A 17,645-nucleotide genomic window follows, 5' to 3' on the forward strand; every position below is an offset into this window, starting at 1 on the left:
AACTTAATGCCTAAATCAAATACTTTGGAAAAAATTAGAGATACTAACCATCTTCTAAGTCACTGTTTAGAAACTATGTTCCTTAAATGAATGCTTGCATTGGCATGTCAGCAAGTGTCAGGAAGCTGGAGGAAACAGCTGGAATGCTGTAGAAGCTTGCCTTGTGTGGGATACAGTTCCCTATCTACTTGCCATGTTAACCATGATACCTTGTGCTTAGAGACACTGCCTAGTTAATTTCCATATATTAAAGCTTTAAATAAAGATTTGTATTCTAAAATCCAATGAAAACATTGAGGCTATTGTACTAAAATATACTTTATTAATACAAAATATTTTCTGTCATCAATAAACATATAGATAGGATCTATACAGATATATGTATATTCTTATACATTAATGTACATATTTTTATATTTCTCAGCTCTAATTCTTCTATGAAATTTGTGTTATGCTGTAACATATGCAAATTTTTACAATATAACATTAAATGAAGCCCCCCAAATTTTATTACAAAAGTTAAACATATCAACTGTTTTCCCTTGTCTACAGACTTCAGCATCTTTTCCTAATTGAGAAGTTGTAAATTTGTGAGCTTCTCCTCATTCCTCTGAAAGATGTCACCCACATCTTCTCACTTCTGTCTTCTGTCAAAACCTTCTATCCAGTTATAGAAAGGCTTAAAGTCAATGAGGATGCAGCATTCAGTTCAGGAACAGGCACCTGACAAACTCTTCAATCTCTGCCACTAATTCTACCACACTTTTCATTTCCATCCCTCAAGTCAGCATAGGGACCTTCCTTGCTTCCTCTAGCTGGACACTGCAAAAATAAAGATCCAGATGATCCCTTTCTCACAGGCTGCCCTGTCTCATTCTCTTCAGGTCTGTTGTACAATAAACTCTGGTGCCTGCCATGATACTATAGTTGGAGTTTCTTAACAGACTAAACTCAAATTCAAGGCTCCAAGTGCTAAAAGCCCAGAGCACTAATGATGCACACCACCACCCCAATACGAAGGCCTGAAGTAATTTAGTATTTTCTCATAAAATCCAGGTGTGCCACTTTTGAATTGGCAATTCTTTTGCATTCTGCCAGGGCTGCAGTTCATCATCTCTCCTGCTGCTGTCTGTAATTTTACTATGGCTCTTGTGTGGGCCACTGAAGCTGATCCGGCTGGGCATCTTTTCAGCTTCTTGAAGGATTCTGCTGGCAGTAGATTTTTATTCTTTTCTCCACTACTGCTGGAAAAAATGCCTGGCCTGCCATGAGGGAACAGCCAGAGCCAGACCTGGAGCTTATGAAAGCCCTGTATTCACCTATCTGCAATATGAATTTTCTCTGTATCTTGTATATTAATGTATGAAAATAACATTCTGCTTCCATACTCCTAGTGTTTTGTCATCTACCACCACAAGACAGACAACATCTCCTTACCATCATCCTTACCCCACAGCCTCCCCATATAATTTCTTCAAGAATTAACTCCTTAAGAGTGTTGTCTAATAACTTAAAAATAACCATTCTGCTACTTATTGGATGAAAAAAAAATGCCAGAGTCCAGCTTTATGTATCCTGGATATAAATTTTCACCAAAAACATATGACATAACATGGAATTTAGCAAAAGTAATTTAAATGTGGAATTAGAAAAAATATTACATTTTCTAAAGCAATGCAAATGAGTGAAAGGTTTATTTAAACTGTAGATCAAATAAATTAAAAATAAATGATTTAACACCTGTAATGGATTCAGTGAAAATCAGCTGATAACAAAAGAGCTACTGGCTATTGACAGAACTTTGTAAACTATCTGTTCTTTGGGAAGGCAATAAACTGCTTAGTAATTACTAAAATACGTGACTTTGCCAGGTGGTCTCCAGGGAGGACTCATTTCATTCCCATGGACAGCCTGCAACTTCTTTTGGCTCTTCTCAAGCTGTTCTCTCCTCATTTTGTTTTCCTGAGAATAAAAAGATGTGTGAAAAAAAGCCCTAACCAAAACAACCCCCCCTCCCACCCCTCAACAACAATTCTACTAACAGAAAAGTTACATTACTGTTATGCCTTTCTTGAAAAGAAAATGTGCAATGGAAATTTGCCTTTTGCAGCTCGGCACATCCCTTTTAGAGGCTCAGTCAGACATTGCACAACGCAACACAAGAGGCTGCACATTGGGTGTCACTTACAATTAGGGTGACTGTCTCAAGGATGGGCTGGGTTTGTGCACTGTCTAAACAAAAGCCCAACAGAAGGCCTACTGGATTAGGTATTGGTCTTGTAGGTAATTGGTCTCATATTAATTACTTCTTGTCTTTAAGAGGATACCTAAATCACAATGCAAAATATGTTGTTCTCATATAATGATGCATCATTGTAACTTTCTGTACTTATTAAATCACACTTGCCATGTATTAGAACAAACTGGGAATTAAGCAATTTAATTTTAAACAAAGATCTATATAATTTATGTTATAAGCACTGCAAAGTTCTAATTCTATTTTCTATTGTTTCAAACAGCAATGGGGCAATTAGGATGATGAGGGATGAGCAAGATACTTGCAACACTCTTTTTGTGTCTCATTAACAAATGATTTTCAAGAGACCTGTCATTCAAAAATTATGTTGCAATTATTCATAATTATTTTTGAATTTCTAATCAGTTCTATTCTACATAAAATAAGCATTCTTCTTTGCAAGGATGACTGCCATTTCACCCTCAAGAGGACCAGCACCTAAAGGTGCATCTGCATTAGCAGTACACTGGTGAGCTCTCTATGAGTGCAAGTTTTCCTTGCAGGTTTGTGGTGCATACGGATGCACATTTCTTACTGACTTAAAAGTAGTTTTTTTCTTGGTGGAACCAAGGTTGGTCATATAAACCACAGCACAATTTACAATGCCTCCTGTGATGGGTGGATAAGAGGTCCTTGAGCAGCTGCCTTTCTCACACATGAACAGTACGTTCATTCCCAAGACCAACAACTAACAAACACATCCCTGGTAGTAAAGATCCAGTGTGGATATGCCCACTTAAAACCATCATCAGCTATGCCACATTCAGCTTTGGTTCATTCATTGTTTGCAGCCCATCAGCCAGCATTTTGAAGCATCCATAGAAGTTTTGTATTTTCACATGTATGATCTGCATTGCAGTGAAAGTACTGGTGCTTGAGGACAGCTGTAACATAGCTGATACTCTCATATAACCCATGATCCTATTCCTCTGATGGACACTGTATATCCACAAATTCCCAAGATGCAGGCAGTGTTTCCTTCTTACTCATATGTGAGCAGGGAAACAGTGAGGTAACTGTGGCTGAGGGAGTAGACTGAAAAAGGGGTGTGGAAGCATTACTGTAAGAAAGAGAGCTTGAGTGAAGTTTTCTCCTGTTTTACACATATATGTGTCCAAAAATTGTACAAAGCAAAGCAACACACTGAAATATCAACCCTATCAATATGATTTTAATCTGTGCCCTTCAGCTCTTTGTCAATATAAACCTGAAGAACCAATTCAGTTAGGAACATCTGGTCTAGCTAAACAAACACACAATAATTTAATGTCATTACTAATAAGGCTGATTAAAAGCAGCAAGGTTTGCATGGAAAAGGAATGCCCCTTCCTCAAATAAGCAATATAAAAGTTCATCACAGTCTAATAAAAAATAGTATCTCTCTGTAAAAACCGTATCTTTCTGATCACATGGAGTAATTGAGACAAACTAGGCTTGCAGTACTGTGACATCCTGACTCTTCTCATCCTTCACTTTTGCTTTCTTTCTCCTTCCATAGAGATTTTGGCAGATGAACATAACTAGTGGCTTTGGGTCTTTAGAACAAATCCAAGATATTCTAAAATTCTTCAAGGGAACTGTTTAGTACCCTAAGAGAAAAGTAGTCTGCATTATCAGTAATATTTTTCAAAAAAAGACATCAGGATATGTGAAACAGTACACAATGAGCCTGGGAAGAACATGCTGTAATGGAATACATATATGATACATGCTCCTGTATCTATAATCATAGAATTATATTGTACAAAGATATGTATACCATCAGGACAGGTAAGTGAAAACTCATTAAAAGTAAGACTTTTTGCAGCAGTATTGCAAGCATTAGAGAAATTGCATGTTACAAAGAAATGTGCCTATTTTATGTTTATCAAGCACTCTCTACTGAATACATGTTACACAAAACAGACTCAAGTATGAAAAACCACAACCAAAAATAAAGCATACAACCACCCAGGAAAGGAACAAAAGTTGCTTTGGATTTTTTAACTGTGCTTCAGTTTTGAATGTTTGGGTTTGAAGATCCAATTTGCATTAATAAATCCCAGTGACAAGGAAAGAGTCTTAAGTTACTTTACCTGTTTTTAAAAGATTAAATTCAAAGTAAAGATCTACTGGCCTCCTCCCGGTCTTCAACACACACAAAGTTTTTATGTTCTTGTCGTAGTTACAGTGCAAATTCTCACAAGACAAAATTGATAAAAATATTCCACGGAATAATAAACAAGATGTTATTTGCACTAATTGAAGAAGAGTAACAGAAACAGTGAAAGGTTAAATCAATAACTGTAGCTTGTCTTACACTAGATCAACTCAACTGTATGACTTGATTTCTGTGGACGTTTCCTACTCAATAGCCTAGGAAGATGAATATATTTTTCACTTATCAAATTCTGGGAAGAATACATTCTTTAGCAGTATGACTGCCACACAGAAACTGAATTTTAGATATTACAGAAGACTGACAACATTTAAGAGGAGTAACAATAGCAGCCTCATTTCTAACCTATTGCAATGACAGGCCATGAAAATTGCAATTTAGAAAGTATTTTCAGAGAGATCTTATGAAATTCATGACTACATGAAATTAATAACCCACTTCAACTATTTCTAACCCAGAAAAGCAAAAAATCCATGGGACTTTTCCAGTACATAATTTCTTGATGTTTTTAAACAGCCTAAAATAGATATTGCACATACTCAAATTCAAGGTAAAATGTCAAACTTCTTCTAAGGCTTTTAACATTACTATGCTGGTCTTCAAAAACTATTTGAGAGTAGCCTTACTTTTCAGAAGCTCATGGTAGATTGATACTGATCACAGAAAATAGACAACATTAACTTATCTAGAGATGATACTCACTTCTATCCACAGTAAACAGGTATCAAGATTACTATCTCAGAAATAATGGAAACTAAACTGATCTGTCATTATCAACTTTCCATGTGATTCTTGTCCACATTCCACTCCTCAGAACAAGTGCGTGTCAATGGCAAGTGTCAGACACCGGTATTATTCAATAAGTAAAAAATCATCATTTATCAAGATAGATTGGCTTGAAGATTTCTTGGTGAGTAGCAAGAATGATAGGAAAGCAAATGATAGGAAAGAAACAAAATAATCAGAAGCTTGAATTTCCAGGCAATACTAAAGCATCTCACCTCAAGATTATCCTTTTTATGTCAGTATTTTACAAGTGCTAATAGCCTTTTCCAGGGCATTTATTTCAGGCTTAAAAAGTAATCTTCTCTATCCACTTATGCTACCAAACATTCACACAATGACCTCTAAAAGCAGAAGTAACAGAACTTCCATTAACATAAAAGCAGAATGTTTCTTCTATTTTAGAAGAACTACAATGAGATTTTTATGTCTGTTTTACCCATGCATTATGGTCAACACCTGCTTCAGGAAAGCTGAGGATGAATGTACACATTTCTTTCTGCTGAATGTTAATGAAAACATATTACAATACTTCCTACTATATCACTCCTATTTTATTTCCCTTTAAAAAATCCTTTTAATTGAAAGAATACTTTTAAAAGGCTTCCAGATTCTGCCCTCAGATCAAATGCCTATCTATCTGCAGGCTGATGTCACATGAGTTCCCTTGGTAATGCAATGTCAACTTTACAGTGTTTCTTTCCTGCGGTTCACTAATGGTCTGTATTTTTTCTGTAACTGTACAAAGTGAGGCAATATTCTGTCCTAAAATGATGACAGAGCCATTTCCCAATATGTTTTCTCAAATAAAGGTGTGTAAGTTCAAAAAGTACAAATTCTGAAAGTAAAAAATGTAAAGACTGGGCACGAGACACATCAGTCAACACTTGCACACAGACACTGAAAATGGGATCATTTTAGAGGTACCTCTGCCAACCAGTTCAGTACTTATCCCATCCTACACTTGTTTATTTCTCATGTAGGCACATGTATATCTAGTTAGATCTGGTCTTTCCCCCAACTACTAAAATTTTTATTAATAATCCCACTTAAGTGATCACCTCAGGAATTCACACACAATTTGAATGGGAGAGCCTGTGTTAGGCAGCATCTTTCACTCCCAAATAAAGGGACAATTTTTTTACCTTCGTACAGAGTCCAGGACAGCAAGGAAGTCAAATGTACAATGAGAAGTAACATTCTTGCTTTGGTACAACTAAGCTGATTAGGATAGTCTCAGCAGAGCATACCAGGGCATTAGTTACTGCTCAAAGCATAGTACTCCCTACCTTGGCAATCAGGAATATTGACCAAGCAAGAAATAACCTAAGATCAGACATTAATCATTTGCTAAACCGAGCTGAAAATCTCTTGACAATGGAAACCAGAAAAAAACCCTTCTTATCAGTGATTACAGAAATGAGAGGTATTTCAACAGGGGACCAGGTCAAACATCTTAAAAAGATATAAACCTAAGACTAAAAAAGTTTGGAAACAGAGAGAAGGGAAAACATGCAGACTCTTGCTGTTTTGTGCAACTGCATATTTCTGAGTTTGCCAAGTAAAGGATGATTGTCCTCTCTAAACCTGTCCCACACCTGTACAGCTGCCTGATTCAGCTCTCGTCTATCTGCCTCCCCCTTCTAAAAAAAAACCAAAAACCAAAAAACAAACAAACAAAAAAAAATCAAGCTATTGACACTAAAGAAGAATTCCTGTAAGGACCATAATCCAGCTGGGTTGCAAGATCCCGTTCTTAAAATTAAAACAGGTTCTTCTTTAACTGGCAAGTCATATACCTTTAAGAAAACAACATGCTAAGAATATTAGTGATCTCTCTACCAGTTTGTCTTTCTGAAGCAAGGAAAAATAACCCAGCTTATTTCTGGGACTAGAGCACTGGATTAATTTACTTCTTTACAACAGGGACACTGCTGTGAGAAAAATATAATTGGGAGCATCAGAATTCCACCCTTTCTTGCAAATGGAAATCATCTTGAACCTCATTACAAGTGCTTTTATCAATTGTGTGGTCTCCAAGTCTCCATTTTCAACACTTCCTTGAATGTAAACGCATTGATTGTTGCAGCTGGCAATGCTGTTTGACTTTGCAGGTTTTGTGCTCTAGCTAATTGGCCCTTCAGAGATGGTTACTCCTGATATGGAATGGCAAAAAAATGAAGCCTAATGGAAATAGGAAACTCTATGTAGGTAGAGAGAATACATTTTCCATGTATGCCAGATATTAACTGCACTGTACTTAAGCAACATTTTGCTCACAAGTTCAAGGGGAAAAAGTAATGTAATGTTGCCACCGTCTGGCCTCTCATAACAGCACAACACCCCATGAGTATTACAATACTCAAGTGCTCACAGTACATCAAACGTTTTGACTTTGACAAAAGGCCAAAAAAAAAAAAAAAAAACCCAAAAAAACCCAACCCAACCAAACATACCAGCCATCTTTCATATTCCTCCATAGCCTTTAAACTTTTTTCTTCCTTTTTTGCCTGTTGTATTTCTCGCTTTCTTTTCTCTAGGAATTTTTCTACTTTCTTCTTTTTTATATATTCTTCCTTCTTTTCATTCCTACGTAGTGAGAGGCAAGAGCAAGAGGTCATCATGTACAGACTAAAAGCTGCATCTGTGACCAGTTAAGTAAATTGAGTCAAAATACATATTTTACACTTTTAATAGAAGATTGAGAATATGTATTTAAAATCTTCCATGTCCATTTTTATACATCACCAAGGTATAAATGAATTTACTACTCTATATATTACAACATCACCTTTTCTGTACTTTGTTCTCCCTTATTTAGTGTTATTAAAAAAAAAAGCATTCTGAATTTCTGTAGGTAACTGTAAGTTGTGCATTGTATGTGAGAACTCTTGGCTTGTAAAACTAATATAGAATATCTCCAGCAGATACATCTCATTTCCTTCTTACTTCATCTGCATTCCTACATTGTATTCCATGAAACTTTAAAGATTTACCTTCCCTCCTATGGCTTAGTAATGAAGCATGAAAATAACCATGTAAGGCACAGTACTACTCAATGAATTTTCTCATTTGCAGAACTCTGCCTGGGCTAAGTTAATATACTCTTGGGGAGGAAAGCAACTAAATTAATAAACTGAAAGGAGCTGCACAGCTGGTTTTCACTGTTAGACATTGTCTCCATTGGGAAGGAAGAGTCTGATCCCAAGCATTCCATTGTCTTCCAAGTACAAGCACATCAAGCATTTGCAGAAGACCTATTACACTTATAAGCAAGGATTTTGGAAGCTATGAAATAGCAAACACAGTGGAGAAGTACCATTTTTCAACTGCTGATACACTGACTCTCCTCTTCTCTGCAACTAGGTCCTCTTCTATCTTCTTCCTCATTCTTTCACACTGTTTTTCCTTCCTGCTTTGCTCTCTTAAATATTGCACTTTTCTTTCTTTCCATTTTTTGAATGCCTAAAGACAACCACAGATCCATGAAAAATCTTACCTCTCACCTTTCTGTTAATACTCCATTAGTCTAATCTGCATTATTTTTTGTAATTTCTACACATTCTAAATTTAGAATATTCACTTGTAGAATTGCTCAGAAGTGGGTATCACTATACCTAAAAAGAATCTTATTTTTCCAGTAGGAAATAGTTAATTGCTAATGTATGAAGTTTATTTTACACTCAGTTAATAGACTCCAAATATAGAAGCCTGTTTGTCTGGAAGTGTAAACATTACATAGTTCTTACAGAACAAAACCTAATACAAGTTTCCTTCAACAACTAAGCATCTCTAGATTTAAGATTCTCGTTCATTTCCATCTCTTTCTGGATTAACCAAAAGTATTTTTACCATCTCCTGAGCCACATTCAAATACACACTTAGGTACATATTTCACATCACCGCTTGTGCTGCTTCTGTTTTTTCCTTCTTCTGTTCTGCTGGTTTCTTTTCCTCAAGTTCCTCATGCTTTTTTTTTTTGCTTAACTTTTTTGCTTCTTTCTCCTTCTTTTTTTTCCAGGCTTCATAACATGCAATTGATTCTTCTCTTTTAAGTGCTTCTTTCTAGATTGGAAATAAAAGTCTACATTTAAATCAATTTCAGCATAAAATTCTAAGTGAAATAGTAAGCTTTAAACTTATTGCTAAATGGAGCAGTAAAGAAACAGACACTGATTTGCTGACAATGTTCCAAGTATTACAATTAAATTTTAAGCATATACAGGGTTATTTTCTATGCCCATTTTTAATTTAATTGAATGAGACTAACTGCTCCTGCAAAATATGTGTAGAAGGATATGAAATGCATGTTAAGTGCTTAGAAGTGAAACATATTAAGTACTTAAAAGCCAAATCAAAGAATGTGCATGATACTATTCAAGACAGAGCCCTTTCTAGGTAAGCATCTCTTGAGGCAGGGAGTGAACGCCTCATGTTCTCATGCACAAAACAAAACTTGGCACCTTAGGGTTGAGCATCCCAAGGTCTCTGTAAACTAACTTGAAAATTAATCTAGGAAGCACATCTCTAACACACCTTATATAAATGTGTAGGGAAGCATTGGACAGACACTGCTTACCACAACCATAACATGTAGGACATGCCATTTGTTGTTTCACATCACCTCGTGCTATTTGGGGAAAACCAGATACCTTACAACAGCAGAGGGATGCACTTAGGCAAGAAAAACACTTCAAAGAGTCAACTTTGAGTTTGTCAATTTCTTTTTAAACAACAATGTAAACAAACCTTTTCAGTATTGTTCCTTAGAATTTCGGCTTTTTCCCTTTCACTTCTCTTTAATTCCAGTAAAAGCAGCTTTTTCCTTTCCAACCAGTTCTGTAAGAATCATTAAAATATTTTTTAAGTCCTTTTAAGGTATAAGTAAAGAGCAGCAGCAATACAATGACCACCAAAATTACTCTCAGTTCTTCCATGTGCTAGTTAAATAAGCATCCCATGTGGAAAACTAAGATGTCACCACATGAACATTGTCATCAAAAAATTTAAGGTTCTAAAATCACAGCTACAAAATCTAAAAAAGTTTAAAGATCTTCTAAAAAATATCTTCTTAGAAACACTAACAAAAATGTAAGCATTAATCAAAATTAAATAGAAGAATTGAATAAAGGTTCTTATCACTTGGTATATAGGAATATTATTTATATTTGTTTGTCTCTTGAAAATACCTATAATTAAAGAGACTAAAATCCTACTGGGAAAAGTGAGACTTCAGGCAGCCATAAAAGGTTATGAGCCATCTGCAGAATTAGGCTTAAATTTTCAAGAATTTACTGCATATTTGGTATGCAGCTCAAAGATAAAAGCATCCTAAATGAAGACTATTCTACCTTCAAAAACTGTGAAGACAATATAAATATGTATTTCAGGGTCTAAAAGGTCTAGGTTTAGGACCATAACAAGTATTAAAAACACATACCAATATGAATGGCACATGTGTTAATGAGAGTTTTTCTCAAACAGATTAGCAAAAATTTGTTGAAACCCAGAAAATAATTGTTGCAAAATTCTACAAAGAATTTACATATATTATTCTTCTGGAAAGAGTAGAGGATTTGTTATCACTTTTCCTGAATGGCATTTGAATAGAACATTTCAGGGAAAAAAGCAAACCACTGTAAGTAGACACTTACTTATGTTAAGAATGAAGTAGAAATAATGGAAAATATGTGCCTGAAAATAGTCTGAAACAATAAATTATAAACCACATAAAAACATTATGTCCCTTTCATTGAGCTTTTTGTTCATAATATGAGAAAAAGGCATAGCCAACAGAATAAAAGGATTTCTATACCTGTATGCCAATGAAACAAATATAGTAAAAAATATTGATTTCAAGAAAATATGAGTTCTTGACTCCTGTATCAGGACCCTTATATGCACAATTTTGTTTGTTGGTTTGTTCATTTTTAAAATCTACCTGAAAAACAGCTGCCCTTAAATTATCTACTTCGTTGAATTCTGGACTTTTCTTCTGCATGAATTTATCCTCCAACACCTTTAATGATCCCTGATACTGAGATGAAACAGGTGAAGTTGATGGAACAGCTTTCCCCTTTCTCTTTAAATGCACAGAAGTTGTAGACCTAGGAAAATACCATGACACAAACACATTAATGAACTTTCCTTTTACTGTAGCTCATACCAAACAGTGTTCCTCTTATTTCAGTGCATACCAAAAGTTACTGTGTTTTTTTCTTTTTAATATGCACTTGACTGGGGACTGGAGAGAAAAGGAGAAAGAACTTACCTCTCCTAAGTTTACAAATTACTTACACTTTCATCTAAAAAACAGCTCAAAGCCTGTAAAGACTCCAGTAACACACTCATCACAGACACTGGCAAAAGATCTGGGAGTCTGATCTGACATGAACCTGAGCAAGGGTCATAACAAGATGCCACATGCACTAGACTGTTTTCCACAGCTGGTCAGGGGTTGTCAGCAGCAAAGACAATGCTGACAGAAAATGAGAGGGGAGCAGCATTGTCGGACGCTTACAGTCATCTTAAATGGCTCAGAACAATGCTTGGCATTCTTCTCTTACCTGTCAGATAAAGAAGCCTTTGGGTTTTGTAGAACTCTCTCCTTTGTTTCACTTAGTTTCTAAGAAACACAGAGGAAAAGTAAAGCTACAGAGTCTCTTAAGCAACAGATCAGGATGAAACAGGTTTTTACAAGGTAACAAGGACACTGAGAATCTTGACTTCCAAGTCAAGATATTCCATGGTCTCATGATTTTATAAAAACAGGCAAGAAAGACAGCCTAATAAAGAGAGGGTATAGTACAGGATAAGAAAGTAAGGAGAGAAAAAAACCCCAAAAAAACCAAAAAAAAGAAAGCCTCCAAACCAACCAACCAACCAAACTTACAGAATGACTGTATCATTTTGGAATGGCAGCTAGGAATGTTCATTTGTATTATGTAAAAATACAGTCAATAGTTCAGAAATAATAAAAAGTAAAAAGAGCACAGCTGGTTTATTCTATAAATACTCTTTTAAGTCTTTTGAATACTTAGCTTTAATAATTACACGTAGCTACATTCTTTTTAGGATAAAGAGTAGAGTGCTTTGCATCCTATCCATTATTCAGGTCACACACAGATTCCATCCTCTGCCAACACACAGCTCACTGGTATTCAGCTATCCTCACAACAGATATTTGACATTTTCACTTTGAGAAGGGTACTTTCTTAAGGCTGGAAAACACATTTCAATTCCTTTATCTGACTTAAGTAATTTGTGGAAAAGGTATTCCTTACATCTTTCATAATGCTATACAGAATTTGTAAGAGCCTCGGCTTTAGAAACCAGATATAAATTGTCAGCTTTACACACAGTGTTCTACACACTTAAGATACCAACAGCAACTTTACAAAACTCTCCACTGAGCTTCTAGGACATTGTTCCAAACAAGGGTAAACTGTGTATGAGCAATACCTTGACAGAGTTCTTGGACGTGTTTTTTGCCTCCCCATGCTCAGATTGATCATTCACTGACACCTCCTGCATTGTATCAGTTATTGTTTGCTCTTCTGTTATTCTCATCATTCCATCTGAACTGTCAACAGAAGGGGAATTCCTACCACTGTCCTCCAGTCTCAAGTCACTGGTGCTGACAGTCTTCTGATCTTGATCTAAAGGGAGAAAAAAGATTGAGAGAACACACTAACAAGAACTTCATTGTTTTTGGGTATTGTTTTTTTCTGTACAAAATATATTTCTAGAAAAACTATCCATCTATGACAATTGTTAAATTTTTACCAAATTTTATATAGTATAATGTATTTTCTGTATGCCTCCTTCTAAGAACTATATACGAATAAGAGCAGTATTCACTTGTACTTTCATGTAAGAATGGAGTAGCCACTGAAGCTTGAACTAATGTTAGCGAATGTGAGAGCAAGACAAAGGCAAAATTTTCCGTCTGCCTTATCGGCTCTAGTGCAGAAACCAAAAGCAAGAATCATTGCAGTCACAACAAGAGCTCTTCTGACATCTAGCAGACTTCTAATGAAGTATGCCAGTTAACACTCTGGGTAACAAATACTGCTTTCATTGTATACTGTTCTTCAGGGGTGTGGGGCCTGTGAGGGAATAACTGGAAAATTCCACAGTAAGGATTTAAAGAAAACTTCACCTCAATCTGAATGTTTGCCTAAGTGGTGAAATTGTTATTTATGAAACACATTATTAATAAGACTTAAAAAACATGTTCATCAGATTTTAACTGCCAGTGATGCAGAGATCTTAATTTGTAAAACAATTCAGACAGAAGCCAAAAAATGCCCAAATAAAACCAAATTAGAAGTCTTCCACAAATTTCTGATGGAATTCTTTAGAAAAATAGAATTTTTGAATGACAAATTAACTCCAAATTAGCTGAAGAAAGGAACATTACTGCCCATAATCGAAGAAATTTACGCGATGAAGGTAAGTTCAAGGTAATAAGAATTCTTAATTTACTGACTTCTAACGAATAATGCAGTGTGTCACTGCACTACTTTGATTCACATGAAGAACAGGAGTAGTTCAACTTCTTTTCTGCTAGTCTAAAACTACACAGGCACACCAGCCAGGAAGAAGAGGTGTTTGCACATTCACATACCTTTGATGGCACTTTGGTGCCATCATGTGGAAAGGAAAAATGAGGCTGATACCTTTAATGATGCTCTATCAATTTCAAAGTTGCAATCTTCCGTCACAGGTAATGACCAGCCATAAACTTATCTCAACATCAAACAGGACAAATTCCTCTCATATTAAGAATTCCATAAAAATAGTAAGTCTTTTGACACATACAGTTGATTCCAAATTCAGCACTGCATATTAAAAATGAATTAGCTATTCTTATACTGAAGTTTGGGGCATTTATGTGTTTGACTATACATCCAAACTGTGTCAGCGGACACTATGTGAATGCAGCTTTCTGTGCCATGCACAGAGGATGCATCTTGGCAGCCCTCATGCCCTCCATGCACATGCACTGATGGACAGCTGGACTTTAGGGTCCTAAACAGCTGTTTTTCATCTTCTGAAAGGAAAAGGCAAACAGGAACCTCCTGCTCTTGGCCCACACTGGTTCAGTTTACCCCCTGAGCATACAGAGTTTGTGTATCTTTAGAAGCTTTGGCAGTGAGCCAAAGCAGATTATCGTTAACACAGAAAATAACCCAGATTGAAACACTTTAAAATACTGTAACATGGCTAGGCAGCAACAATATTAAAATACTTTCTTTTCACCTGATAATGAAGGATTTCCTTTTTTGTGCATCTGAGGCTTTGCTTTTGGTTGGTTTTCCTCTTGATTTCTTTTTTCATGCAGTTCATTAATAGGCAAGTCATCACTTTCACTATTATCATGCAGTACTTCTTCATTATTTTTTCTGTCATTATCCTCATTTTGACCTTCCAAACATCCTTCTTCACCATCTTTTCTGTCATTCTGTATGTGCTCACCTTCTAAAACCATTATTTGCTGAAGCTTCTTTTCATGAAAGGATAAATTCAAGTCATCAACAGCTTCATTTTCCAAATCTACTGCTTTTTGTAAAGCATCATAATTCAAGATAGGACTCCCAGCAACAGATCTCTCCGTGCTTGTAGAACCTGAATTACTTTCAGCGAGTTCTTTCCCAATATCTGCAAAGAGCACATTACCAAGTTGTATTTGATACAAGTGGGAAAAAATGCAACACAGAATCTGTATCTTCTATAACTTAACACTATTTTTCATGTAGCACCCTCCTGATTTGTTTCTGAGCATTTCTCTTTCTGTGCCTCTGATCTCTGCAAAGCCACCAAACTACAGACTTATTCTACTTCCTTTCCTGTTACGTCTTTTCCTGGACACAATCCAAAGAAAAATATTCACTCATTAATTATTTTCTGCCATGCAATTTAAAGTCCTTCTGAAAAAAAATGTCTCAATGCTATAGAAAGTGCAAGCAAGTCATCAACAACAAAGCTGGGCACGTTTGGTATTAGAACCTATCCTCCCTTTCCGTCTCTTCACTTCTGCCCCATTTAAAGTCTACTAGAAGACACTTAAAGAAAGTATCTTCTACAATGCCAAGGTTCACATGTTTAACAAAAATATTTATCTTCCTCTAGCCTGTTATTGCTAATTGACCTAATTTTGGAGCTCAAATGCTTGAGCAAGGTGACAAAAGAATGTCATGATTGTAGAGTAATGCATTTATTGCTAGAGAGCTTTTTTTCCTAAATCTTGTCAGCACAGGGAAACCAAAGCATCCCATAAACTGTTAAAAGATGTTTCAGGTGACAATGAAAAAGAGGCCACAGAGGAAATCCTTTTAAAAATACATTATCATATTTAACATTCCTACTTTCCTTAACATTTAGTGCCATACCAGGAAGGAAGAAGAGTCATTTGGCCAATCTTGTCAGACTAAGCATAAACATTAGCAAACATCAAATGCATCCTGCTCCAAGAAAACCTACCAGATCAAACTTATTTCTGGTTTACATAGTCTGCCAGTAAGGTGTGTCCTGCAGCCCTTATTCACTGATTGTACAGACTGGGAAATCAGTAAGAAAAAAACACTGCCTTTCTCTCTGCCCATGCCTACTTTCATTTACAGTACTGTGCACTACTGTCTGATCCAGGTGTCAAGTAAACAAGATGACTAGGGAGGAGAACTGGGGACCACAACGGTAGGGACCAGTACAGACTGTGTATGGTCTAGCAGGCTGGCAACTCTGTTGATTTCATTGGGAATTCTGCTGCTAACTTGGCAGAGGAGGACAGTGCTTTAGAAGTTGTTAAAATATGAAATCTTGGAACACTAAATCATATCGACACATAAAGACTGCCTAGGACCCAGTAATGAGTTAAGAAAGGAAGAAGAGAAGGAAAAATATTTAATTTTGTTTTACCATTTAACATGCCATCTTCATCACTTTCAAAGTCGTCTGAATATTCATCTTTTTCCTTGCTTGTTGCATAATCAGAAATTGCTTCCTGTAGCTCATCCTGAAATGGCTTCACAAATAATTTTTACAAAAAAGGGAGGATTCACTTGTTCAAGTTCAGCACTAATTCTCCCCTCCCACATACACATAAGTGAAACTGAGCAACAGAGTTTAATTGACAATTACACTGAAGCATAGTGCATCTATTCTATCTCCACTCCCCTAACATATCTGCATCAAAAAAAAAAGTCCCCAAATCTCCATATATTTATTTATATTTCTTCTTCATAAGAAATCTATCTTGCAAGTCCCTTTTTCATTTTTTGGCACTTATGATGCATCATGATGTGACACTTCTCCTCTTTTGTATGTTTTGATCGGCAAGAGCACAAGAGGAGGGTCTATGAGAACAGGTGCCGCACAACAAGAGCCTGAAGCAGGTGGCAGGTCCAAACCAATGGAAGAAGTTCACATATTTTGGACTCTCTGCTGAAGGACATCACGGACACCAATATATTTACGTGATTCTGAAGGGCACGGGCCTTAATTACAGATTGTAAACACATAAAGAAATGAAGCAGTATCTCCAGATTCCGGACCCTGACGCACAAACCACGAGGAGCAGTGGTTCGCCACGGGCCTTGGGCGCCTCCCGAGCACCTGCTGGTGGCCGGGCTGCTCCTTCATGCCGGCTGTCAGGGACGGGGCAGTCTGCTTGCCGGCTTTCATTTCCAAAGCAACGCGGATTTTTGTGCGTGTGCTGCCTGTAACAGCGAGTTAACGTACTCCCAATGGCAGAAACCTGTCCGCAGGCCCCCTCCCCAGCGTCGGCTTTCCCCTGCCCTGCTCCTGCCGTGCCCTGGCCCGGCCGCCGCCGCTCACCTGCAGTCCGCAGCCGGCGGTGCCTCCCCCCGCCATGCCGGAGGTGTCTCGCTGCCGCCTCGCAGCGCCCGCGGCCGCCGCCGAGCCCTCCGAGAGCCCTGGCAAAGAGCCTCGGGAAAAATCCCCGGCGGAGAGCCCTGGGAAGGAGCCCCGGGCAAGAGGCGCGGGCCGGGCCCTGCCGGTCCCGCCCGGTCGCCCGGCAACGGCCGCGCCGGCGATCGCCTTCGTTAGTCGGGAATTGCCTCACGTCGCCGCAGCGCCACTTCCTCAGCCGGGCCAAAGCCGCGCTGCCAGGATGTATTATCCTGTATTATCTGCCGGGATTTATTATCGATGTCCCTATCCTGCAGATAACCCCGTTCCCACAAGGAGCACATCCATACATCCATGACACTCGTACCAGGGCTGACACACGGTTGTCAGCCCCACTCTTGCAGTCAGGTAATTGTCCAAAACCTTCCTTCTTGGGATGTGAGCGCTTTACGAAAGAAACATACATACTCACTTTAGTGCTTTCTGGAATACAGATCTGATAGCACCTGTGTGTTAGTTTAAATCAGATTTTAGGCA

The 17,645-nt window shown here is 37.3% G+C and overlaps 1 protein-coding gene across 1 annotated transcript; it reads right to left on the reverse strand.

Annotated features, from left to right (window-relative positions):
- Positions 1-344: 344 nt before the first annotated feature.
- MAP9 (microtubule associated protein 9) lies at positions 345-17,154 on the reverse strand. Its single transcript, XM_053976544.1, has 11 exons — positions 17,076-17,154; positions 16,158-16,263; positions 14,502-14,900; positions 12,699-12,895; positions 11,804-11,862; positions 11,179-11,344; positions 9,987-10,076; positions 9,141-9,302; positions 8,557-8,702; positions 7,694-7,826; positions 345-1,962 (listed from the first exon to the last, which is right to left on the reverse strand). Exons 1-11 carry the CDS (start codon positions 17,109-17,111, stop codon positions 1,840-1,842), a joined length of 1,617 nt encoding a protein of 538 aa, XP_053832519.1. The 5' UTR covers positions 17,112-17,154; the 3' UTR covers positions 345-1,839.
- Between the last annotated feature and the right edge of the window lie 491 nt (positions 17,155-17,645).

This window comes from Vidua macroura, chromosome 4 (assembly GCF_024509145.1).
Source record: "Vidua macroura isolate BioBank_ID:100142 chromosome 4, ASM2450914v1, whole genome shotgun sequence".
NCBI lineage: Eukaryota > Metazoa > Chordata > Aves > Passeriformes > Viduidae > Vidua > Vidua macroura.